The following is a 26,234-nucleotide window of genomic DNA, read 5'->3' on the forward strand; positions in this document are numbered from 1 at the left end:
ACACACATACTGTACATTTTAATGTCCTCCTCTGTCTGCCCCCCCCCCCCCTTCCCACCACCACTAATAGATCAGCTAAAGTGCCTCTTAATGGCTCTGACAGTGATTTACGGGAGAAGAAGGAGGCCACAGAGGAAAGGACAGCAGTTAGCCATAATGTTTGGTGAACTAATTTAATCACACAAATCAATATAATGCATGACAGAAAATGGAAATGATAGACAGTGCCATGAGGTACTATATCTCTCTAAATAAAGCTTCTGGTCACTCATTGAAGCTTTGGACAGAATAAACAAATAGTTTCTGACAACTAGAACAGCATTTAAAGGCCAAGCAAGGCCAGATTTGTGTGCTATTGTGAAACATGGAAAGCAGTGCGTACGTTATCTAGTTTTTCATGTAGGGGAGACAATGTAGGCAAAATGTGGGTGATTTTCCACAACTCCTTAAAATGTTTTTTCAAATGTTTTCTTTGCCTTTGTGAAGCACTTTAAAAATGTGATCTACAAATTAAAAAAAACCATTGTCCAGGATAATAAGAAGTTAGGGTGGTAACTTAAAAGAGATGATATCACTGATGTCTGAATGGTAAATAGGAAGCTACATTACCACTTGCAGTAAGTTAGCTTAGCATAACACAAAGAACAAAATTCACCTACCAGCACATAAAATTCACAAATTAAGATATATCTCTTTAATCTCTCCATTAGTTCAATCCATACAAAAAACTGTGTAAAAATGACACACACACACACACACACACACTCATGGACATACAAGTGGTATCTATCTTTTCATCTAGCTCACAGAAAGAAAGTGAATGCGCGTATTTCCAAAAATGTTGTGAACTATTCCTTTAATGGGCTACAGGCCTAGTCTGTAACAGCTTAAACAGAGGTGGTTAATGTTGTCAGGGCGTACTATCCTATAAAGGATGACTGATGTGAGCCCTGATGATGACAATAATAATGACTCAGAGTAAAAACTCAACTTTAAAATATGGTTTCAACATTTTTGCAGAGATTTGCAGACCGTCAGAAACCACTAATAGTCTGCAGCGGCCACTGCTTGTCTCTCTTCTCTTCTGGAGATAATTTCTAGGATGGCTGGACAGGGAGCCATTAACAAGAGACAGAGTGAGCCAGTGAAGCAGACAGCAGGATGACAATACAATATTAATGGTAAAAGCTGTTAAAAAGATGGTGGTAAAATATTTACTCTAAACACTTATGCAGCTGATGCCAGAATGTCAGGACATAATCCAGTCGAAATAGATGGAGAGGACAGCATGGACACAGGAAACTGTAAAGGGTAAAAAAAAGCAATCCTCTTAAATTAAAAGTGACGCTTAAAGAAGTCTGACATGTGGTGGTCTCAAGAGAGACGAGGAGCACTTCCACAAAGAGGTGGCTTTAAGTGTCCAGACAGAAATCTAGTCAGCAAACCGTCTGTCTGCAGAAAATCCTCACCTTAACATAATATTTAGTTGTCTTATAAGTCTTAAAAGCATATTTCTGACAAGCCAAGTAGGGGGAAAAAATCCCCAAAAGGTGAGGTTATGATGCAATGAACATGTTTCAGGGTTTTCAAAAACACACCCAGATGATTTTTGTTCATTCCTTTTTTTTAAGACATGTTTGTGAGACTAAATTCAAATCTTTGCAGTTTCACTATTTGTGCTTCCTCCCAGTGTTCCTCTTCTTCAGACCGAGTATCCAGGTAGGGAGAGCAGTCCGGCGTGGTGGTGCCACCACCTCTATTGCTGCCTGCTCCACCTCAAACTCCTGTTCTATCACAGAGTCCTCATCCGCTCCTGAATCCTCCTCTGAGTCTGTAAGATCCAGATCCTGCTCTGGAAGCGCTATGGTCTCCACCTCCTCCGAAAAACGAACCCGTCGGTTCTCCTCAACTCGCCTCTGATCCAAAGTAAGATGAATGGAATTAAAAAAAAAGGAAAGACAAATAGAAAACAGCAGAAAAAAAAATAGTTAATAAAATGTCATATTTACTTCATAATCTTTCTAAAGTGTTATATTTGGGCTATGTGACATTGATCACTCAATATTTCGGTAATACTTTATTTAAGGAATCTTTTATTTCTAAACAATTTACTAATAGTTTTAATCAGTCTATTACATTTAATTGCAAGTTTAACCTAGAAAGTTATTTCAATTTCAACTTTCAACTCTCAAATTTGTACATATATAAAGTTTAAAATAAAAAAGAGTAATGAATTAATATTTAAATGGGTTTTATTAAGCTTTTCTTTTAAGGGAATTACTAGTTTTCCTTACAATTAGTACCAAATTACATAGTTTCATAAGAATTCTCATTCTTTCAAATATCATCTTTTCCAATCAGTATTCTACCTAATTTGTATGTTCAGTGGTGACTAGCTTGAATTATATATGAATGTTTTGAATTGTATAGATGCACTTTTCTTTTTTCTTTTTTGTAAAATATTAATACAAAGTATTGAGGTGGTTTTATTAATGCAATTTAATGTAATGTGTTATGTAAAGTATGTCAGCTGTGGACCCCAGAAAGATCAGCCGATTGCTTCGGCATCTGCTAATAAACAAATAAAACAATAAACCAATATTCAAAAAACCTGAAAATTTCATCTATAAACTTTATAACCATCTGTCTGAGACATATGTTTCTTTTTAGCATTGTGTATGAAAAAAATAAATAAATCTCACAATCACAAGATCTACAGTCCATAGCCACTTTAACCTCATCTACGTAGCTGCAACATACGACATCTTCCAATTCCATACTACAGTACTCACTAACTGGATACAGTGTATATTAATCTGTAGTTTTTTGCAGTTAGCTTTTATGAATACATTTGTCATGCAAAGGCAATCAAACTGCAACACTGTATCAAATAAAAGTAATTATCAGTAGTTTTCTAGAGCCATTTGCCTCCAACTCCTCCGGTTCCATTGTGCATTGCATTATGGGAGAATAGCGTCAGCAGCACACTCAAAAGTCAGGTTTTTTTATATCTGAACAATGACTCTTTTGAGTATGTCACCACACTACCTACTCAAATGGAGTTTGAGACACAGACATGCTGTGTAGATGGCGTTTTTTCTATTCACACCACAAGGAGGCAGCGTTATACACAATTACTGTTTTTAAACTTACCCTTTTTGTCATTATTTCCATTGAAGACTCTGGCAATTCTCTGGAATTCTGGGATATGGAGTGTTTGAGGACACCCCTGGGTACAGGAGCAAAAGGAGTAGAAGGAGATGAAGATAGAGGCGGAGGAGAAGAGTTAAGGATGTATAAAGGCATGACTTTATCATGGTGCGACTCTCCTGTCTCCATCACATGGCTGCTTGTCAGGCTTAGTGAAGATGAGGGCCGCTCTGTGAGATGAGAGACAAGAGAACTGAGTTTCTAAAGAACATAATTTCAGCCATATCAGCAGCAGCAACTACAACAACCTCTGTCAACTCAGATGCCTGAAATATCTGATTGTGCAGAGCATTAAGTTGTTCTGACCCCTGTCTGCCTCCTTACCGTCACTGATATCCTCAGTTTGAAGCCTCTCAGCTGACTGATGCTGTCTCTTTCTGTTGAGCTGGAGTCTGCTCTTTGGCGCTGAGTTGATCGCAATATTTGCAGGCTGCAAATACAAACAGATAACAGGGTGACCAACACACAAGTACAAGTAAAATTCATTAAAAAATACAAACGCTAGAGTTTCACAAATGTGCTTTTGGGTGTTTTTACTTTGGCCCCTTGTATTGATATGAATTAAAGGAACCTCTTAAATGATTTTTGTTTAAATAGTGACTCTAACCTTTGTAAACGAGGGAGGTCTGCGGATATGTCCATGCTCCATTGGTTCTGACTGAGCATCCTGTACTCCAGCTTGTTTTTCTTCTGTTATGTCCATGCCGACAGGTTGGAAAGTATCAGGTGATGTTTGTGCCGTGCTGAAATTTGAAACTCCTGATGCCTCAGTGCCCTTGAAGCTCCACTGGTTGTTCACACCTCCTTGTTGGTTCAAAATCACAGATGATTGACCGCTGTCGTGAGGATTTGCAGGGATGTTGAGATGGCTCAGCTGCTCTTCTGATGGTCTCTGATTTGCTGAGGTGACTGATTGGTTGGGGTTTAGGAACTTGGCCCACTCTTGACCTGTGACGATCTCCTCCAATAAGCTAAATGAGCCCAGGCCAAACTCAAAGTCACTACCAGACCTGCCACAAGAGAAAAGATTCTGTAAACTCAGTGCAGTGCATAAATGCGGTCAGGAACTTACTTTCACAATGTATGCAACATATGACTCCCTCTTTGTGTTAACTCTTGATTCAGACGAGGATACATTTTCTTATTCCAAACAAATCACATGAAAAGACCAAAACAAACAATGAAGTCATCCTACTACCAAGTAATTTCTGTGTAACCAAAGCCTGATTTACTTCAAAAACACAAATAATAGGCAACACCTTCAAGATGACATGTTCCTTCACTACAATGAACAATCAGCCCTACGTAAACTGTCCTGGTGCCCTACATACTCACTAGAGCAGTGGCTCCCTCCCAACTTTTCTTCTCTTAACTATCCCCACAGCCCAATCAGATGAGCTATATGAAGTGCCCCTTCATAGACACATCTCATCATTGTGACTGTTGTTGGTTATTGTGACAATAAATACTAAAGATCAGCATACCCATTTGTAATCATATTTGTGTGTTTATGTTTCTCCTAAACACAAATATGTGGAATTTTTTTTTTAACTAAATTTTTAATATTTTTTTACTCAACAATCTTTCCAATAGCAAGTGCAGAAGATGCCTCTAGAGTACAGGAGCCGCTGGTTGGGAATCACTGCAGTAGAGCACAAAAAGTGTATTCCTCCACAGCTGAAAATAGTCCCCAACAAATGCACTACTTGCTCCTACCTAAGTAATATTTACATAAAATGCCCAGCTGGGAAGTATTGACAGAGCCTTTTTTAAATGAAACTATATGTTTGTCACTTGTTTTTAAAGATGTATGTCTATGGTAGGAACAAAGGGGCTTTTGGGCCGAGTGTAAGGAAGTTGAAAGTATTGAAAGAAAGACTAATTTGAGTATCGATTTTAGGCTACTTTATACTTCTACTCTACATTTCAGTTCAATTGTATTTCAATTAGGAATGTTGTATTTTTTACTCCACTACGTTTATTCGACAGCTATAGCTAGTAGTTACTTTACAGATTTAAAAAATTTATAAGTATATAAAATAAGATGCATTACTATAGTAAATAAAGCTAACAGTATGTAACCTCTGCTCACCCATGACCAGCACCAACATTAAAATGCAGTTTACACATTAGAGCATCAGTGATTTTATAATATATAATTATATAACACTGACAAGGGCCTTTCTGCATGTATAATGAGTACTTTTGCCTTTGTTACTGAAAGTACATTTTGTTGATAGTATTTTAAACATTGTGGTGTTACTGATGTTACTTAAGTAAAGCATTTGAATACTTCTTCCACCAGTGATCATCTCTGATGTTGTGAAAATCTCATGGGACTTCTCACAATGTGAAAGTGTGACTGAAAATGGCTGATGTCAGGCACTGTCAGTAACAGGGGAGTGTTTGGCACATCGGAGGGAACAAATATCAGCCCAAACTAATATCACAGCTATGGTTGGAAACGTGACAGAAATACCACACATATCTTTCTTGTCTTGCTTTAGGGCTGAGAGACAAATCAACAAAACCTGACAGCGAGAACTTTCAGCCTGTGTCGTGCTCACCTCAGTAATGGTTTTGGTGTATTTAAAAAAATTTATTACCTCGTATATCCTTGTCCTCCTTGTCCATCTTCAAAGTGTGTCGGAGGGGATTTACTGGAGTCACTACTGTGTAGTGAAGGGAGGTTACTTTCTTTCTCCTTATTCGGTGTGTTAAAGTGATTTTTCTCTGTCATAGGCTGGTTTTGAGGTGAAAACTGTGAAACAAAATTTTTGTTAGCAGCTTCAATTTTGATAGAAAATAAGTATAATCACAACGCACTACTCACTTTAGTTGCTTGCTCAATCTTCTGGTCTTCCTTCCATTCTTCTTCTTTTCCCTTTTTGCCAAATTTCCCTTGCCTGTCCTTCCATCTCTCTTTGATCTTCTGCGTCCATCTCCTCGTTTTGTTCTCAGACGAACGCTGTTTTCTTCGAGAGCTGCTATTTGTTGTTTCTTGGCCAGTCGGGACAATCTGCATGTCTTTACTTTGTGCCAAAGCTCCAAATCCTCCATTTCCCACATGGAACACTTTATTCTCTTGACTTCTGATGTCAAGATTTGCATCTGTGGGCTTCAAGGACCATGTGTAGACTTTGTGTGGAAAACCCTGGTCCTGGTCCTGATTCTGTCCCATGTTTGTTACAGCATCTTTATTACTAGGGATATGGCTCGACATTGCAGAGCTGCCTAAACTCACCCTCTTGTCATCAGTCATCTTAAAGGAAGTGATATCAGCCTCCTTAACTGATTTCACAGGAAACAGCTGCCCTGTACCTGTTGGGTTGATCCCAGGCTGTGCAGCCTGTCCCAACACCCTGTTCTCACCCGTGTCACCATTAGTGCTGTTTTTCTGAGTGGAGAAGGAAATGAGACCCCTGTCCATTTCAAAGTCATGACCTCGTTGTTGTATTTCCCCACCGTTACCGCCTGCAGCAGAGATCCCAAACTCTTTTGCGGTGCTACAATTAGTACCAAACTCAAAGCAATTTACAGGACTGTTGTTGACTTTCTGGAAGTCAGAGACTCCTCTCTCTCCACCTCGCCCCCATGTGGAGGCGGTACTGATGGGTACAGGTGTATGCAGGTGTGCCTGGCTTTCTCTTCCCGGATGGAGCTTCAGTCTCTGCAGCATGGACTGCAGCAAGGCCTGAGTGTCTGGTGGATCACTTGACTGAGACATCTATGAACAGAACTGCCGTGCATCAAAGTCGCAGAAAAGCGTGTCAACAATGAGTGCATTTAAATGTAAATATAGTCCACTAAACAGGTATGGACACAGAGTCTTTTTTAATGTGCTGCTTTAGAGACAGCAGACCATGACAGAAGAATCACCCCTTTATCCAACTTTTGTTGTTAAGACTCCTGTGATGGTTGTTTCCCTCTGTTTTTCATTTTCCAGTCTTTTTATCCAGTTTCTCACCACAAATATCAAGACAGATCAGACCTTAGCTAGGACAGAAATTCTTCTTTCACTCTGTGTAGGCTGCTCCTTCTCAGGGATGTTTTCCGCTGTCACACTGCCTCCACTCGTCCATAATAATCCTCGAAAGTTTTAGGAGCAGGCTCTCTCTTTTTGTGACTTTCTTTCACCAAATATCTGTAGTTTTAGTACGCACCTCTTCAGCAACAGCCATTTATATCACCGGTGAAGGCAGGGTAAACGACGCAAGGCAGCATTTCGCAGATCTTACACACTGAAGCAGAACAACGAGAAAGACCAGTGAGGTGAGATAATTGTGCATTGACAGTGACTCTCCTTCTCTCTCTCTATCTATCTTGCCCTCCCTTCCTTCCCATTTCTCTTCCTGGCTCACAGATGTGTACACACACCCTCTTTCTTCCCACCATGACCGTTGAGTCGTAATTACAGGGCATTTTTTAGTGACTAGCTGCTATTTATATGTCTTCAGAATGAAAGAAATATGAAAATACCAGTCATGACCTCTGGAATAATCCGTTATATAGGAACTTTGAACAAATAAAATGTATAAACAGGTCTTTACTGTTGTCTTAGGAATAAAATATGATCCTTTAACATGACACTGTACTTTATTTCTGAAAGTGTTTGTTTGGATTACCTCCGGCTAGAGTTATTACATATTATATTGCCTACCCACCTTTTCAAATTCCCACTACATTTTACAATGTTTGTCAAACAAAAGGAGGTCTTTGGTCATTTAAATTTGGTCATTTAAAATACTTATCAGAAACCAAATAATAAGCATAACAATAACAATGTAGCTATAAATATATTTAATACATTTTAATAATTATGCAGTGGTGATGGAGCAATGGAGAAGACACATGTCTTTGGTGTGAGAGACCCGGGTTCAATTCCCCACTGTGACGCTCCATCAATGTGTCCCTAAGCAAGACACTTAACCCTTAGTTGCCCCAGACCTCTGACATATATAGCAATTGTAAGTTGCTTTGGTAAAAGCGTCAGCTAAAATGAAGAAATATAAAATAAATAAATACAAAATATTGAGTTTTTGAGCTTGATAATTATTTTCTGGCATATGAAGAAAATTCACTTACAAAGATGTTTATCAATGGGGGTGATTTGACCAATTTATTTGTGTATAAAGCAGTTGTGGGAGAGGAGATCATTTACTTAAGTAAAAGTAGCAATGCTACAATGTAAAAATGTTCTGTTACAAGTAAAAGTCCTGCATTCAAGAGCTTTACGAAAGTAAAAGTACAAAAGTATTAGTACTTTACTAGATTAATTAATGTGTAAGCAGTATTTTAACGTTGCCGGTTGTGGTGGCCCTAATTTTAAATAATTGATGTTCTGTTGAATTTGATTTATAAAAACGCATCATATGTTTTAAGATGATCATATGTTCAGAATTTAACTACAGCTGTCAGATAAATGTTTTGTAATGGAGTAAAAAGTACAATATCTGCCTCTGAACTGCAGTAAAGTAAAAGAATAAAGTTGAATGTGTATGAAGTGTAAATACTGAAGTACATACAGAAGTCAAGTACCTCAGAGTTACACTACAGTACTTGATATGAAGATGTATTTTGTTACCTTCCAACACTGACATAAAGTAGCCTACTTAAATAGAATAATTAACTTAATAACCATTAATATGACATTCATTATAATTTTCTTTGTCCTCAATAATGCCATATCAAATATTCCATCATCATTTATTTAAAACAAAGCCGATTGTCCCTAAACACATGCACATAACATACTGCTGTAAAATGTCAATTTAGAATCCCACTGCGCATGCTTTAGTTAGAACCACGCCCCTTTTACTCTCTGAGTTTCTGATTGGTCAACGCTGCGGAAGCGGGTAATGGCGGCGTAAACAACGCAAAGTTCGGAGCAAGATACTGCTTAGTCAAATCGCTGCAGAAAATAAAACCTGAAAATAAAGCTATAATTAAACGGAGCATGTAGGAGGATTTCTGCTCGGGGTGCAACCTAACAACCCCCACCGGTTTAGTTCTTTATGGTATTTAACCGCTAGTTTCGGCTAACATTAGCCAAGTTTGCTAACCTAACGGAAAAGTAAGTTAGTAACGTTATTTAACTTAGTTTGTAGAAATGGACTGCGTCGTGACGGGAGGAAACGTCAAAGGTTTGCAAACACTTCCTGTTTTTTCAGTCCTACCTTTAACTTTGACGTTATATGATAATAATTAGCTGTTAATAGTTAATCGTGTTGTGTATCTATGTGTGTATGTACCGTCCAGTGCTGGCCAAAGCCATCCATTCTCTGTCCAGGATCGGTGATGAGCTGTATGTGGAGCCTCAGGAAGACGGGGTGCGCTGCTCTGATACCATCATACACCAGCACTTCCTCCTGACATGCACATAGTCTTTATGCTTCCTGTTGGTGCACAGTTTGCGTTAATGAACAGTGCATATTTTGTTTTTTTTCTCTCCTGTAGCTGGCCCTGCGGTCTGTGAACTCTTCTCGGTCGGCATATGCTTGCTTCCTGTTCACACCACTCTTCTTCAACAGGTGCAGACTGTGTGCGTGTGTATAAACGGCACAGTGATGTGTGTGTGTGTGTGAGAGAGTGAGTCACTGATCATCACATTTATGCGTGTCATGTCCAGGAGTTGTAAGCCAACTTGCCCTCCCTTTTCTTGTGCAGGTACACCATCCCCAGTGGGCACACCTTCCGCTGCAAGATGGCAATAAAGGTGTGTTGAGACAAAGAGATGAGCTATGAGTTCTTCTAATGCTTTATACAGTTTGTCTCATATTCGACACATTTACACGGACTCTAATCATCTATGTCAGTGGTTCCCTGCCTTCTTTTGTATCATACTACTGCTCTGAGAGGCAGAAGCTTGGTGAAGGTTAGTGGAAGTGTGCAGCTAGATTATGTAGCTGGTAGTTTATTGGTTATTGTGACAATAAATATAATGCAAATGGGGTACAAGTCAAAGTACCCGTGGTTGAGAATCACTGATGCCATTTATATGATTCAGAGGAGAGCCCAGTTAATGAGTATAATTAAGAGTTTTTTTCTGTACTCAACGCACCTCAAACGCTATCTTTCCTGTCATGTTGTTATGATGGTACAGCCTTGTCGTTATTGTTGTGCAAATTTTTATTAACCTCCGTGCTTCCTTGTTTTAACATTTGTACATGTCAGTCATTTCACAGGGTAGTTCATGTGTCACCAAGCAGTTGAATTGTCATGTATAAAAAATGTTATCCAAGCGGAAACTCACAGGTTATAGTTTTAGTAAGGTGTATGTCTACAATGTCATTAAATGTGACAAATGTTGTTTTCATCACAGCTTCAGTGTAGAGTATTAGCCTCATTGGGTTAATACCAGAATATTTCAGTGCATATTAACATAGTCATAGTCCTGTCCCCTTGTGTATATTTATTTTCCCTTTTCTTGTGTCCCTGTGAGTCAGAGTGTGCAGGCCGTATTCAGGTCTCTAGCGTCCCTGGAGAAGACAGTGGAAAAGTGTCACATCCAGCTGGATGAGCAGAAGAACCGCCTCACCTTTACCCTACACTGCAAACATGGTATCAGTGCTCCACTTCCTTCTTAAATGGTTTACATGGTTGATTAAAAAAGTATTACATTTTATTTACAATGACACATATTGTATTACCTGTAGCACACCATTCACTCATTGCATTGTATTGCATTGAGTGTTTGTCTATTGAAAGTGTGTCGGTATTTTCTCTGCAGGCCTCCTGAAGACACATAACCTGTCTTTCCAGGACAGCGAAAGCTTACAGGCTGTATTTGATAAAGACAGCTGTGTAAATGTATTCAGATCCCAGCCAAGGTCAGTACAGTCTTTCTACATTCTTTGTTATAAAAATAATCTGACAGTCTTTCTTTCTCTTTCTGTCACCCCCTCCTTAACATTTGGTTTTCCTGTTGCCTTTTCATTGGTGATATGATGATTAATATGGAACGATTAGTGCAGATACAGATTTTTTTAGCCTACAGTTGGCTGATTAAATAAATAAATAAAATTTCCAAATGAAGAGAAATGATCCAACTGTTGTCAGAGAGGAACCTGCATTGAAGCCAATGTGGAATCACCACTTTAACAAACTGTAACACAGGCCCATCCACACAAATAGTCTGTTGTTTTTTTTTTTTTACTTCACTTCATTCTGTCTTTCCTCACAGCCAGGGCTGGGGCGACTTATAGCCGTAATCGACATAATCCATCACACACCACATTGATTTGCATAACGTGCGTTGACGCATACTGCGCACAGTGACAGCAGGGATTCCCACTGTTTCGTTCTCACAAAGAACAAGCTCAGCTGCAACTATAAAGTCTCGGCTACGACCATCCATTTAACGTTTGCGAGTATTTTAGACAGAGACACAATATGGTGCTCTGTTAGCTGTCAATTGGAAATGGCTTATCACACGAACACTTACTGCTTATTTTTTGTCCCCACACAAGCATGAGATAACTGTTGTTGTGATTTGGCGCTATATAAATTGGAAAAAAAAAAATTGAATTGAATATATTAAAATGATTAACACGAGGATTGTGTTTATGTTAGTAGTAGTCCCTTAAAGTGTTACAGTGTTTCTTCATCGCCCCCGTGTTAAAAGTAATTTTTAGACCGCTGCTGTCATTGTAACACAGCGTTACACCATGCACCATCAAACCTTCAGTTGTTTTATATTTTCTGTTTACTTTAACAGCTGTGTATTATATGAGTGAGAGAATGGCTTAAACTAACATTAGAGACTGTTGTTAGATTCTGTGACTGTACAGTGTTTCAGATAATCACTCGCAGCAGTCCTTTTTGCATTTGAGGTCCAGAATGTTTCTGATCCTGCCTCTGACAAATTATTATTATTATTATTAATATCATAACACAGCAGTGACTAGGAAATCAACTCATTTAAAAGATGCCACTATTACCAATATTCGAATGTGCTTTATGTGTCTCACAGTTCACTTTTTGTTTTCCCCTTGATGCCAGGTTGCTGGTGGACACAGTTGTGCACTTCCCTCCGTCTGTGGAAGAAGTGACCGTGTCAGTGAGCGATGAGCGGATGTGGATCAGGAACCATGTGGAGGATGAAGCAGGTGACTTCTTTTCACCCAGCAGATACAAACTCACTGTTTATTTATACAAATCTTACTGATGTCAGACTGGATATTCAAGTAATTTAGAATCAAGAAGATTTTAGTGTACCAGGGTGACAGGGTAAAGTTTCAAGTTGTGCATTCAGTCAGTATAGGTGTAAAAGGTCATTGTGTTTTAAAATTAGCTTTGTTTTACAAAAAACACATAATAAGAACATACTATAATAAAATAATTTTTTTTTTTAATGGAAAGAAGATGGATATGAACCTTGTGGTGCCCTTGTGTGGCAGACAGGCAGAACTGCACTGTGTAGTCTTGGCAATATAATACTGTATAATTTTTTTAGTTTTGAAACTTGCCTCTGCTTTTGCCCTCCGTTCACTCTTGCTTTTCTTTCTGTTCCTCTCGCTGCCCGTTTCCCTCTCAGAACAGTCCAAGGCCATGCTGACAGAGCTGTGTCTGGCTTCAGACGAATTTGACGAATTTGCTGTCCAAGCTCAAAACAGCGTCACCTTTTGTCTGAAGGAGTTACGGGTGAGACAGAAGAGGGGATGACAGAGAAAAAGAATAGGAGGATTAAGAGACAAATATGCTGTGGTTGATAATTTATTTAAATGAAGACTTATTGCGTTAATTTATTCATCACGGAGGTTTGCTAATTGACTTTTTGTCATCTCTCCTGCAGGGTTTGTTAGTGTTTGCAGAGTCTACTGGCCTCCCTATTTCTATGTACTTTGATGAACCGGGCAGGTAAGCATACTCACATACGGTTGTTGGTTGATCACTTTTACTACCACAGTGTACCGACATTTACATTTTGTGTGTCTGTGTGTGTGGTATGTCAGCCCTGTAGTGCTTTCAGTAACAGACAGTGTCCTTGAGGGGAACTTTGTGTTGGCCACGCTTTCTGATGACTCCAACCACCGTAAAAAACACTCTAGACGGTAAAGCTCAAACATAACTGAATGCATTAAATGAGATACATTGTTGTAAGCTGTAATTTTTTCTTGTCAGTCAGTTGTCAGCCAGTCTCATTAAAGCCGGGTGGCAGAACAAAGTGTATATGAAATCAATTAATTGAAATGGCTTCACTTCTAATGAAAGGCAGGAACTCCTTAGCATATACTCTGCAGAGATGCAGTCGAATTAAAGTTTGGGATGAAACTCTCATCGAATTGACACAAACAGCATTTTAGTCCTGGAAAATGTACAAGAAGGTGAAGTCTTACAATGTACAGCTTTCATAAATGCTGCGTTTTCTGTTAGGATTTCTGCAACTTGCCATTTTTAAAGCCTCTTTTAAACCATCTGTGGCCAGCCCATTCACTTGTAGACCTTACACACTTACACTTTAGTGTTTTTGTGTCTTCATCCACCAGGTGGGGTGGCTTCTCCATATGATAAATGCTGAATATATCCTATAGAAAGCAATCGGATGAACAATACAGTAACGGAATTAGTAGATATACTCTATTTAGATATATATGTTTGAATTTTTTGTACTCTGAATAAACTTGAACATGCTAAGTGGGTGTCACTGTCAGTGCAGCTCAGTGTACAGCCTGAGAGTTCCTCATTCATATCATATTTCTCTTCCACTCCTCAGAGCACACACACCGCCGCCTCCGCCCCCTCCTGATGACTTCATGAATGACGACATAGACTCCTACCTCATTGCCATGGATACCAGTATTGCGCCAGGTCCCTCAGCTAGAAGTCCGCCCACGCCCCCATTAGCTGCTTCCACATGTTCAAAACAGCCCGCTGCAGCCAATCACAGGACGAGGCTGCACAGTGAGGAGGAGGAGGAGGAGGAGGAGGAGGAGGATGGAACGGCTGATTCAGACAGACCACCTAATAAGAAGGTATGGTTTAGTTTTCACATTAATAAATTAACTAATTATTATTTTTTAATTAACTAAAAAAGGCTCTGACAAAAATGGAAAAAACTAGTAGAGAAATTATACAACAGAAGGAGCAGATTAACAGCTGTCATGTCATTGTGTTTTTATATTAACTGATAACATTTGTATTTATTATAACTTCCACAGAAATGTTTAGCTCTTTTTAAAAGTTTCCACTGTTGTGGGAATTCTCAAGATGTACTTATTACAAGATTATTCCAGATAGCGAGATCTTTGACTGGAGGTCACACTGTGTATAGAAGTCAGTGTGTGTGTTTCTATCTGCTGCCTCGCTCCGTCTCCGGATACTGCTCATAATCTGTCTATACTCGTCTTCCAACGAAACTGCATCTTGTGTGTGTTTACAATAAAATGAGACATGTTTGAAAACCATCATAGCGCTTGGGACACAGGGAGTTCAAGACAAGTCTCTTACAAGCTCTAATTAGGCAAACCCTTGTGCCAAGTCCATGGTTTTCGTGTCAGATCCCAAAAACCTGTATTGCACTGTCAAATCATGTCAGGACTAGGCTTTGGCGTAACTGTTGGCTGGATGTAACTTGCGGACATTACTTATGTTTTACTTTTAAAATAAAACATATTCTCACAATATACTCCTCTCTTCTTCTCTCACAGTTCTGTTCCCTGTTCTTTGGATCTGTGCTTCCCCTGTCGTCTCAGATGACCACTCAACCGGTGACAAGTCAGGAAGTGTTGGCCAGTGACAGTGAGGATGACACTCGTGCAGAGTGACAGTGGACTGATGGATAGAGAGGAGAGAGATGGACTGACCTGAAAGTGTGTGTGTGTGTGTGTGTGTGTGTGTGTGTGTGTGTGTGGGTGTGTGTGTGTGTGGGGGGGGTTATGTTGGCCTCCCTGAACCCTTATTTACCATCTTTAATGGCCTCTACAACTGATGTACAGGGATTTTTTTTTCTTTTTACAAAAATATGCAAAGACATACAGAACAGGATGTCCAATGCGAGTATATTCCAACTTTATATTGGACTAATAACATTCATGGTGGATTATGTGAAACTGGACACGAAGCACTTCCTGTTTATTTTTGTTTGTTCAGTTTGTGATTGAGGTGCGACAAAAAAGCTCTTCAAAATAAAAGAAATGTATTTTTTTCAAGGTATGTAAACATTTATTATTTATTTACATGTCAAAATGTTCAAGTATGAAAAAGATTTAGGATGAGGGACATCAACCAACGTGAAGCCTGAACAGAAAGGATAACGAGACAGGATTCTTTTTAAAACACCTCTTCCCTCCTCCCCCCTCCACTCACATCTGATTTAAAAAAGATTTGTTTTTGTCAAAAATAAGATTCAGCACAAGAAGCAGAATATCTAAGCGTCTGTGATCCAGTCTTTGCAGGTTCAGGCGCATCACTGCTCCCTGTATCTCTTTGCACCTGGAAACTTTTTCCCCTTGTCTGCGGTTTCCTCCTCTCTCGCTCCTTTTCCTTTTCCTCCTCTTTCTCTCTCTTCTTTCTCAACCTCTCCTCTTCTTTCTGCCTTCTCTCTTGCTCCCTCCGCCGCCTCCTCCTTTCCCTCGAGCTCACTTTCTCCCCCCCTTCCTCCTCAACTGGTTTTCCCGTCTCTGTTCCGTCACTGAAGTCCTGAATCAAGATTTTGGGGACTTGCATTTTGGGTGTCCCCTTGGCCTTTTTGGGCTGCTCTCCTCTCAGTCTACGAAAGAGACCAAAACGTTTAGGGGGGTCAGGCGGTGGCTGCTGCTGCTGCTGTACCGCTGTCCTCTCGGTCACCTCTGCAGACAATAATGAGGTGACTTCAGGTGGAGTTAGGTTTGGGTTTACAGCTCCAGGACTGGACTGTGCTTCAACTTCTGGCTGATTAGGGATAGCTTGTGACTGGCTAGTCTTCTGTGGCATGGTGAAGAGATCTTCAGAGAGCCTACGCCCTAACCTGGACCCACGGGAGCTGGATGACTTGCGGACGCAGAAATCCCCAGAAGACCGGCTGCTGCGTCGCCCAGACGGTTGTGTCTGGCCGCTGTTACTCGGCTCAGTCTGGTGAGAATCTCTCTCTTGGACTTGTGGGTTGTTGTCAGTATTTGCAGAGTCTGTTGGTTCAGTAGAAATGAAGACGTCGTCCTCTCCTACTTTGTTTTCTTCAACATTTTCTGTGCTTTCTTCCACCTCCGCGGCGCCCACTGTGACCTTTGTTTCTTCAGGTTCCCCAGAGGTAGTTGTTTCTACTGAACTCGCCTTCCCATCAGGCTCGGTGGTGAGATTCATTGCCTCAGCCTGTGATGAAGTCCCCTCTTTCTGTGGAGGTGCTATTGAGTCAGAATGAGTTTCCTCATTCAGCTGAGTTTCTGTTGCTGTTTGATCATTGTCAACCTGTGCCACTGAGCGTGTTGTCAAAATAATTTCTCCTACTTCCTGTGTAGGTTGAGGTGCTGCTGCGTCACGCTGCTCCTCTGGACATTGTGCAAAAGCTTCACTTGACTCTTTCGCTACGTCGTTTGCAACTGATACTTCTGCTTCAGTCTCTGTATCTGCTGCTAAGTCAGTGCCTTCTTGTGGTTGAATAGATTGAGGTGAACACAGTGTTTCGGCTTCTGTCTTTAAATCTATGTGCTGTTTTGAATCTATTTGTACTATTTCAGCCTCCAATTTGTCCTGTGTGGCTGCATTTTCCTCTGCCTGTGCTTGAGCCTGTGCCAGCACATCAGTTTCTGTCTCTGTATGGGTGTGGGACTCTTCTTTCATGTCTGTTTCTGCTAATGACTCAGTGCTGTGGCATTTTCCTTCAAATTCTTCTCCCTGTGAGCTTTCTTCTCTCTCAGGGATCACTTGTTGCTGTTGCTCTTGTGCCTCCGTCTCTGCTGTAGGATCTGTGACAGGTGGAGCTATGACGACACTGTCCGTCTCTGAGCCTGGGCTTGCCTCAGTGGTTGTTTCAGAGACTTCTGTGACCGTGTCCACCTGCATCCTTTGCACACTTTCAGTTTCTGTGCTCTCCTCTGGTTTCACATCAGCCAGAATTGTCAGTTCCTTGTTTGTGTGTACACCTACTTCCATCTTCAGCGCTGTGTTTGTACCTGCAACGGCATCTTTCTGTGTCTCAGTCTGATTTTCCTCCACAGCAGCTGAATGTTCACTTTCCGCCTCTTGTTTTGCCGTCTCTGTATTTGTCTCTTTCTCCTCAATTACCTGGTCCTCGCTTTGGTGACTCTGCTGTTCCAGGACTTGTGACTGTGTCTCAGTCTGATTTTCCTCCACAGCAGCTGAATGTTCACTTTCTGACACTTGTTTTTCCGTCTCTGTATTTGTCTCTTTGTCCTTAATTTCCTGGTCCTCGCTTTGGTGACTCTGCTGTTCCAGGACTTGTGACTGTGTCTCAGTCTGATTTTCCTCCACAGCAGCTGAATGTTCACTTTCTGACACTTGTTTTTCCGTCTCTGTATTTGTCTCTTTGTCCTTAATTTCCTGGTCCTCGCTTTGGTGACTCTGCTGTTCCAGGACTTGTGACTGTGTCTCAGTCTGATTTTCCTCCACAGCAGCTGAATGTTCACTTTCTGACACTTGTTTTTCCGTCTCTGTATTTGTCTCTTTGTCCTTAATTTCCTGGTCCTCGCTTTGGTGACTCTGCTGTTCCAGGACTTGTGACTGGCTGCAGGAGTTCAGCTCCTCTCTCTGTTTGTGGTCAGCGGTTTCCTCAATGGGCTGAGGAATATTTTCAACAGTCTGATCTTTGTCTGGATATTGGGTTGGTTCCGCGTCCATATTTGTTTCTTCTGTCTGCTCAGAAAGCATTTTGCCTTCATCTGTCTCTTTGAGATGGCTTTTCTCCTTTTCAGTGACTCTCTTTTGCACTTGTTCAATCTGTTCTTTTACTATGACTGTTTCTTCAACCTGCTCTGTTGGTATGGTTTGGATTTTTTCTATCTCTTTAGGTCCTTCTAAAAATTCTTTCTTTTCTGTTTGTCCTGTTAGTTTTGGCTGTTTTTTATGCTCCTCTGAAACAACGTCCTCCTCTTCCTGAACGCCCTGCACCTTCTTAAAATCCAACTCTGCCCAGCTCCTCCAGTCCTCCTTTGCTCCCATTGAGAGATGCCTTACAACTTTGCCGCCGCCTTCCCATTCGTTTGTGTTAACCTTTCCCCCTTTCCTCCACCTCTTGTGAAGGAGGGAGGGGGACAGCGAGAGGGTGGAGGCCGAGCGAGCGAGAGGGACGGACAGGTTTCCTTTCTCTCTCTCTTTCCTGTCACGTTCCTCCTCTCTCTGCCGAGCCCTTGCCCATGCCATCCGGTATCCCTGGCAGCGACGTCGGGGGTCAAACGTGGATGAAGGTCTGTCTTTCCTCCACTTTACTAACTCCTTCTCCGTCTGCTTCTCCAGATCTCTGGCTGACAGCTGCACCGAACACACCTGAGAAAGGAAGTAAAATACTCACTTTGGTTTTACTGTACATTTCTGAATTTTAGACAATTAACAGTATTGAAATTTAACATTTTTACATTATAATGACTGGAGTACCAAACAGTAAAACATAGAAATGTAATAAATCAGCAGCTCAGTATGGTCATAGCACAATTATGACAAAGGATGTAACAAACTAGGCTTGTAAACTCAGACAGTATATATTTAGATGGGTGACAAATGAAAGAGGAAAACCAACATATAGTTTCTTAGTAACATGTTGCTGCTTCAGTTTACTCTACCATAGATTTGTCTAGAACTCTTTTGTATTATTTTTATAATCTTTTTTTATATATATATAAAGATATTCCCTCATTTGATGTTTTGATGGAAGTAGTGGAGAGTGCTGTCTAAGACTCTCCAAAGGTGTTCAGTTGGATTGAAATCAGGTTGCCGCAAAGGTTGTGCATCCTTTTCATCCTCGTCAAACCATTCCTCCGTGACCCCGTGTGCACTGTCATCCCGGAAGAGACCACTCCCATCAGGATGGAAATGTTTAATTATAGGATAAAGGTGATTCATGAGAATAACTTTGTAGTGATTTGCAGTGATCCATCCAATGATTTCCCTCCAAGGGGCCAGGGAAATGTCTCCCACTTGTACAGAAGCATCTACATTTATTATGTTTCTCCACTCATGTATTCAAGTTTGTCCTTTACTTTGCCACCTGTCTGTATGTGTCCAAATTGTTCTTTTTGGTTTGGATATACACCTAGTTTCTGGAATGCTGGTGCCTTCATCTAAACTAAAGCAAAGCTAATGTTGGAGCGTTAGTGTAGTTATTGGCAGCCGATTCTTTACAGTGGAACTTTCCCTCTCCCATCTTCTTAAAAGGTTTTTGATTTTGCAGTGTGCTGATATTTCAAATGTAGATGTGTCTACTTCATGCTTAACCTTTAAGCCAGTGGTTCTCAAAAGCCCCCCCCCTTTAGAAGGAAAAAAAAGTTCACCCTAACCACCAGAGCACTTACATACATACATTCATACATGTCTCAAAATAAGCTTGGAAACAGTTATCAGAAAGCGCACATTGTCATTCATAATACGCAGACCTAAAAAACACTAACAACAGGGTAGGGCTGGACAATAAAACAATATTCAATAGATGTTTGCTTTTATTCACTTGAATCACACATGAATTATGACTTATTTTCTTTATTAAGATGTTTATTTGTTGAAGTAAAAGGACTGAAAAAAAGCTTTTACTTAATTGTACTCATGCATATTTGTTAACAAATATTTTATCATTATTGTTTTGAATGTTCTACCTTAGATTTGTGAAGTGATCCACTGTTTGGCCTCAAGTGTTGACCATACAGAATAGTTTAAAACACTTGTCGTCATAATTATCGATATCAAAAGATATGAAACTTTTTATTGTGATAACATTTTTGGCCAAAATGTCCAGCCCTACAACAGGGAGCATTACATAAATTATTAACTTTTATCTTTGAAGTTTGAAGGATTTTTCAATCAGTATTTCATTATAGAATAGGAATAACATATTTTAACTTTATTGACTGTACTTGGTAGTAGTAGTAGTATATGTAACAAGAATAAATCAGAAATGAAGAAATTAGCGTCAATATCCTTAAAGTATTTTTTCTATATCACTGCATATTGAACCAGAAAAAAATCCTAAAATTTCAGTGCTGCTACACAGTTTTTCTCAACTGTTTACACACTAACACAATGATCACAACCTAATTCGTGTAACACCCTGAAACAATCCGGCTAAAATGCAACCACATTTCCTGCTAAACCACACTTCTTCAAAACACTTCACGCAGTTCTAGTAGATTTATGTAAAGACTTTCTATATATTTCAGTCTGCTTACTGCAGAAATGCAGGACATTTCTCATTATTCTGTTTTGAATGTGTTTTTAATAGTTTTGGACACATTGTGTTAGCATTTGAAAAATGTGCAGCAGTAATGAGAAAATAGTTCATGAATTTTGGAGAAGGTGGTCACTGAATGCATTTTGTGTGAAAGCATTGAAAAATGATTCACAGTTTTGTCCACATACACTTCTGTTTTGCTGACTGTGTGAAATGTTTTGACAGATGCATGTTAGCAATTGAAAAGAACTGTATACAGCGCATGAGGTCAGGTTTAAAAAGCCGTTTGATTCAGTAACATTAGTAAAGCAAGCTGTTTGTCTTGAAGTAACTGGTAGCCACTAACCCACATTTTCTACAGTGGCTGCTCTCCTCAGCACCACCCATGTGTTCCATTCTTACCTCTGCTATGAAGGTGTCGTCTTCCTCTTGCACCTGCTCCCTGACGCCCCTCAGCCTCTCCAGAGTCTCCATCTGACCCTGACACTGCTTCCTCTGCTCAGCCCGGCCCAGTACCCGACGCACCAGCACCACCGCTACCTGGAGCAGCACCCGTACCCCTGCACATAAGAGATGAGAGGAGAGAGTGGATGGAGAGGTAGAATTGACATCAGTTGGAACGACGGGTGCCACATCAATCACATTGTATGCTGTAGACATACAGCTACAAATCAAACTATATTACCTTAGACTTAATACCAACATGTACAATAAAACATAATGTACAGATTGTTGTATCTAAAAAATTACACATTTTGTTGTCTCCCTTTCAGGAAATAATTGAACTATGGAGGACGTACCATAGCAGAAAAAGAGGTCCCAGACTCTGAGCAGTGTGTTGAAGGGCAGGTGACGTGTGAAGAGACACATCAGCCAGTCAGTGGCGAACATGAGGGGCTCCACTTCGTGGTGCTGCAGGTGTTTGTGTGCAGCTGGACACGTCCTTTTCAAGACCCAGGATAGCATGGCTGCGTCAAACAGGACTCCCTCCTACAGGAGGATTACACATGCTTAGACAGACCCAAGTAATAATTTTTTTATGGGTCTGTAAATCTTTAAGTTTCCTTGAAAAACTATATACTGTAATCTGGTATAATTACTTTTACTTGAAAGAACAGCTCCATTAAAAAACAAGTCATTCTTCATTTATTATTGGAAACTTTATTTGCCATTATGTTGAGCTGTATACCTGCCCATTTTTAAATGTTTTGCTGACTTGCTGTGCACTGACTAAAGCAATCATTTTGAAGTGTGCTAATTCAACATTGTCTCAAAAAGTTTCTAAGAAACATTTTAGAAAATTATTAGAAGATGACAGACCTTTAAAATAAAGGATTACTAAGATACACACTACACAAAGTTTTTGTAAGTAGTTGCTTCATACCTTAATGACAATTGGGGTTAATTCATAGAACAACAAAGTCAGCTATCAAATTTAATTTATTGGCCTACATGTAAACTATCCGTGTATGAGGTAAAGGTAAGTGCAGTGTTGTTACATGATGTACGTATGTGTACATGTGTGCAGGGCCTCACCAGCAGAGGGCTATAGTATCCGGGCAGGTACTGCTCACTGATCTGCACCAGACACCAGAAGGCCTCCTGCCACATGAGGTGAGATGGCACATAAAATGACAATACGTCAACTTCAGAAGCCACAACAGCTTATTTACTTTTTGGACAATTAAAAGTATACAGAATTTTGCCATATTATTATCAGGTGTGTTATGTCTCTAAAGCTGTGTTGATGCCAAAAAGCCACAAACAAAAAACATCACAACAGGTACACGAAACAAGACTTGGTACAGAAATGTACATTTGTTCTTCACTGACATCTAGATTAATTAAATCTTTTTTTCAGATGGGTTTGCAGCTTCTTTTAATGGTCAGAAAAGTAAACAGTGTTATTTATCTGTACCTCAGCAGGCATGTTCATCAGCAGCACTGCAGTCACAGGCCCCTGTGCCTGGCAGTAACCCTCTTCTGGTTGGTACTGAGTGTAGGCTTTCAACACCCGAAACAAACCACGCTGCCTACACACACACACACACACACACACACCACAGTGATCAGGCACACAAACCACAGGTCTAGACCTCATGATGACGATCTGTAGCTATCAGCTTCTCAACAGTTTGTGTTTCCTACCCATGTCCATCCTTGGAAAGAAACATTTCATGGAAAGGGAACTGTCGGTCCAGGTCTCTCTCGATCACATCCACCCAGCTCTGCAGAGTGGGCTGTGAGTCTAGAGACTAACACAGACACAAAATATAGTTTAAGTCAATCATCTATTGTATCATTAGAATTAATGATTATATTTTCATTCTTTATTGTTTAGTCTATAAAATGTTTAGTATGAAAGTCAAAAAACATTGATAATTGTTCATCACAAGATCCCAAAGCCCAGGAAAATGTGCTCATACAAACCAAAACCCAAAGATTTTCCATTTACTCATTTTACCATTAGCTGGTCAGAGGTCGGTGAGATTTGTCAGTACAAAGATATTCAATTGACAGTGTCAAAAAACAGAGAATAGCAGGAAATCCTCACATTTGAGAAGCTGGAACCATAAAAAAATGTTTGTTATATTTGCCTGATAAACTACATAAACAATGAAGTGACAAAAAAATCTAAAAATTTTCTAATCAATGAATCTGACATTGTGATTTGGATACTCTAACAACAGCACAGTGTTGCTGCTGCTCGTTTGAAAGCATTTACCACACTAAGAGTTTTTAGGCTTTCTTACCTGGTAGAGGTTTTCATTTTGTTTCATCCTGTCAGTCGCTCCACACAGCAGAGGCCAGCACTTCGCTCTGAGTGAGGCTGGGATGCCTTTCTGACACTGCACTTTGACCTGAAGGGGAAATTTGTAACAGAGGCACAGGATCAGATAAGAGTAGTCGAAAACAAATTACTATATTTCATTGTTGTCAGTAATGGACAGGCCTTTTTTGCAGCAGACATTTTGATGTCATAGTAGGAAACTCGCAGGTGTTACTAATACAGTGGAAAATGCTTAAAGTGATTTCAGCTTGGGACAGCATCATGCCTATACAAAAGCTATTTAAATCATTTGCTTATATTTATCAATTATTCCACTTACAGTGTTCATTTTGAGTCTTTTCATATGACAACATGTGGGAAAAAATGTTTTATATATTTGTATTCAAAATCTGCCACCAGTTTGGCATTGACAGCCTTGCTTATTTTCATGTCAGAATTTAGAAATGCACTGAAACCTCCGACACGCTGTGGCTTAATAGCCTATTTGCACTACTCACGTTAATGTGGGCTATTTGTAAACGGCACAATATTGTTTTAAGCTATAACTAAATAACAACTTGATCTACAGTATGCTATATTTTATTTACAGTGGCATGATTCTGAAACAAGGTCCCTTTGGGCGGAAACAGAAGGTAGGGAATTGGGCACTGTATTTGCACATTCATAGACTTTAGGTCTCTAAGATGGGACACACCTTACTGGTCTTCTTCAACAAGATGCGATCCCATTGGCCAATGATGTTTATCCATTTGGCCTCCCTCTGCCTGACCAGCTCAGGTGGTGGGCCCACACTCCTGACACAAGGAAAACAAAAATGAAACAACTACATCCAATCCAAGAATGAGAGCCTTTTATCATTTGTCTCGTCCACTGGCTCTCATTTAACTGGAGACCTTCATGTCAGCGTGCAGCGTTTTTGCAGGCACTTTTGTATGTTGTCATTATAGAAACACTCTTTGTGCTCTGAAAATCAAGACAGGAAACAGGAAAACCACACGGTAGCAGTTTTAAGTCTCCATAGCAACAGGTCAGGATGTTATCAATGGGGAAAGCATGAAGACGGCAGGTAGCAGTTTGTTCAGCTGGTTTTATCCTGATTAACAGCTTCATCTAGATTCATTGTAGATTCAATGTAATGTAAATATGTTATCAAATAGTTTTGTAGTGTTATCTGACAGTAAAAAAATGCTCAGTATTTTTATGTACACTATCTTAATTCTAGTGTGAACTCATTCTGGCATTTAAGACTCCTTGGACTTCAAACATGCTTGACACCGCTTTGTGTTAAAGGCCTCTGTCTTGCTTCAAAATCCTTTCCCAAACAACGGATGGCATGGCTCTGCAAAAGTGTGGTGGTTTTGTAGTGTGTTATTTGCCCTGTTGGCTCTGTGCCAGCAGACGCTGTTCTGTCTCATAAAAAAGATTGAAATACTGGTCTTCAGTTAAGTGGTCTCTTTAGAAATATGTGGTCATGCTTTAGTTTGTGAAAATTTCTTCAGGGTACATTTCACTTCCCCTTGATACTTTCAATTAACCTGGGGTCTACTATGAGAACTACTTATTTTGAATCATCTCTCCTGGCACTGACAGAAACACCTGGAAAACATTTGAATGTCAAGTGTTTAAAGGTCTAAAAGCACAAGCACAAGTGACAATACAACATAGGGCAGTGGTGTCCACGTAACCTGAAAAAGAAGTGGTATGGGTAACTGTGGTTACACTGTTTTTTATGATTTCTTTTTAACTTTCCTACATTTTTACCTCTAAAATCATTCAAATGAACAATTTGAGATGGAAAATACAATTTGAAGTATAAAAAAGATAATTAGGCTTATGAAAATTTAGAACTAACATTTTTAGTTTCTGTATTTGTCTGGTTATGGCCAACATAACAGTCTTATCTACCTTGAGAGGCAATTTAGTAATCTCAACAACCACCTCAGCCTGCATTTGACTTTCTACCATTTGACCTCTTTAAATAAAAAATCTCTCTTTGAAAGAGAATGAAAACAGAACTAGAATACCTGGTTTTGGTAGAGTGACAATACACAAACACAGATGTGGAACTGCCTACCCAGCTGTGGATCCATTGGTCACAATGAAGCCAAATCGGTCCGTCTCAGGTTCCAGACCAACCTCTGACCCTGCATCAGATCCAGAGCTGTCCTCTTCACCGAGGTTCTTCTGGGCTGAACTCGATGGACTCAACATCTTACTGGAACAGAAGAGGTGTCCTCTATCACCACTGGTAAAGCTGGTGTGGCAATGCATCAGAGAAATGTGACCTTACAATGTCTCCTACATATAGTTCAATGCCTTAATCCCACCCAGAAACACTGCTCGGACTGGAGTATGTTCTGTGTTTAGCTTGTTGATAGTAGTATGAAACGTGCATGCCTTGATGCTGTATAAAAAGGTTCTGCTACACTTCACAACAGTTTAAAAGTAGGCTACATGCCTTACTACTCGTTTTCAATTCAAGCCAAGGTTATGACATCTACTGGCTCAGTTTTTTTTATTTCAGATCAACTTTCTTCCTTCCCTCCCTCTAACCATAAACATAACCACAACAAGACGACCGTTGTTAAATTTCTTGAAATATGCTTTTAAGCGTAATTACCTTTTACATTTCCGCCATGTTTGATCACTTGGTTGTTGTAGAGGTGAAGTGTGAGATCCACCAGTGATGAGAGAGGAAGACAAACTTCCTTTCTCTCTCTCTTGCTCATTTGCTCCCTCGCTCTCTCAGTATTAATGCATGATGCCCCACCAAAGCGACTTCCCCTTTGGCTTTTGTAGCAGTACAATTTACTATTTATGGAGTATATTCTTTTAGCTGTCATGGAAGTGATACTCAGTTACTCAAATATGATTAATCAAACATTACATCAGAGTGAGTGATACATGTATAATAGACCTCACTCC

General features: G+C 40.0%; 3 protein-coding genes across 9 annotated transcripts; 1 reads left to right on the top strand and 2 right to left on the bottom strand.

Moving 5' to 3' along the window:
- Positions 1 to 161: 161 nt before the first annotated feature.
- On the bottom strand, positions 162 to 9,761 carry zgc:113229 (uncharacterized protein LOC550612 homolog). The gene is made up of 7 exons (XM_038698637.1): positions 9,462 to 9,761; positions 6,044 to 7,451; positions 5,817 to 5,971; positions 3,818 to 4,220; positions 3,535 to 3,640; positions 3,154 to 3,380; positions 162 to 1,916 (listed from the first exon to the last, which is right to left on the bottom strand). Exons 2-7 carry the CDS (start codon positions 6,935 to 6,937, stop codon positions 1,671 to 1,673), a joined length of 2,031 nt encoding a protein of 676 aa, XP_038554565.1. The 5' UTR covers positions 6,938 to 7,451; positions 9,462 to 9,761; the 3' UTR covers positions 162 to 1,670.
- On the top strand, positions 9,054 to 15,363 carry rad9a (RAD9 checkpoint clamp component A). 3 transcript variants are annotated; one of them, XM_038698639.1, is made up of 12 exons: positions 9,054 to 9,353; positions 9,429 to 9,539; positions 9,667 to 9,740; positions 9,877 to 9,925; positions 10,656 to 10,770; positions 10,940 to 11,039; positions 12,211 to 12,317; positions 12,746 to 12,852; positions 13,004 to 13,068; positions 13,164 to 13,262; positions 13,925 to 14,183; positions 14,859 to 15,363. In XM_038698639.1, the coding sequence occupies exons 2-12, from the start codon at positions 9,456 to 9,458 to the stop codon at positions 14,973 to 14,975; spliced, it is 1,176 nt and encodes a 391-aa protein (XP_038554567.1). In that variant the 5' UTR covers positions 9,054 to 9,353; positions 9,429 to 9,455; the 3' UTR covers positions 14,976 to 15,363. The 3 variants fall into 3 exon arrangements, with proteins under 3 accessions (XP_038554567.1, XP_038554566.1, XP_038554568.1); XM_038698638.1 differs by having other exon boundaries at positions 9,469 to 9,539; XM_038698640.1 differs by having other exon boundaries at positions 9,055 to 9,353; positions 9,500 to 9,539.
- Positions 15,350 to 26,202, bottom strand: tbc1d10c (TBC1 domain family, member 10C). Of its 5 annotated transcripts, XM_038698636.1 has the most exons (11): positions 25,930 to 26,202; positions 25,384 to 25,524; positions 24,004 to 24,103; positions 23,272 to 23,379; positions 22,667 to 22,773; positions 22,437 to 22,551; positions 22,055 to 22,120; positions 21,319 to 21,508; positions 20,921 to 21,078; positions 17,830 to 18,627; positions 15,350 to 17,691 (listed from the first exon to the last, which is right to left on the bottom strand). In XM_038698636.1, exons 2-11 carry the CDS (start codon positions 25,518 to 25,520, stop codon positions 15,544 to 15,546), a joined length of 3,927 nt encoding a protein of 1,308 aa, XP_038554564.1. In that variant the 5' UTR covers positions 25,521 to 25,524; positions 25,930 to 26,202; the 3' UTR covers positions 15,350 to 15,543. The 5 variants fall into 5 exon arrangements, with proteins under 5 accessions (XP_038554564.1, XP_038554563.1, XP_038554562.1 ...); XM_038698635.1 differs by having other exon boundaries at positions 15,350 to 18,627; positions 24,004 to 24,100; positions 25,930 to 26,201; XM_038698634.1 differs by having other exon boundaries at positions 15,350 to 18,627; positions 25,384 to 25,520; positions 25,930 to 26,200.
- Positions 26,203 to 26,234: the final 32 nt, after the last annotated feature.

The sequence above is a fragment of the Micropterus salmoides genome, unplaced genomic scaffold (genome assembly GCF_014851395.1).
Source record: "Micropterus salmoides isolate LMB-PRFRI ecotype aquatic unplaced genomic scaffold, ASM1485139v1 Ms_hic_scaffold_5, whole genome shotgun sequence".
Taxonomy (NCBI): domain Eukaryota; kingdom Metazoa; phylum Chordata; class Actinopteri; order Centrarchiformes; family Centrarchidae; genus Micropterus; species Micropterus salmoides.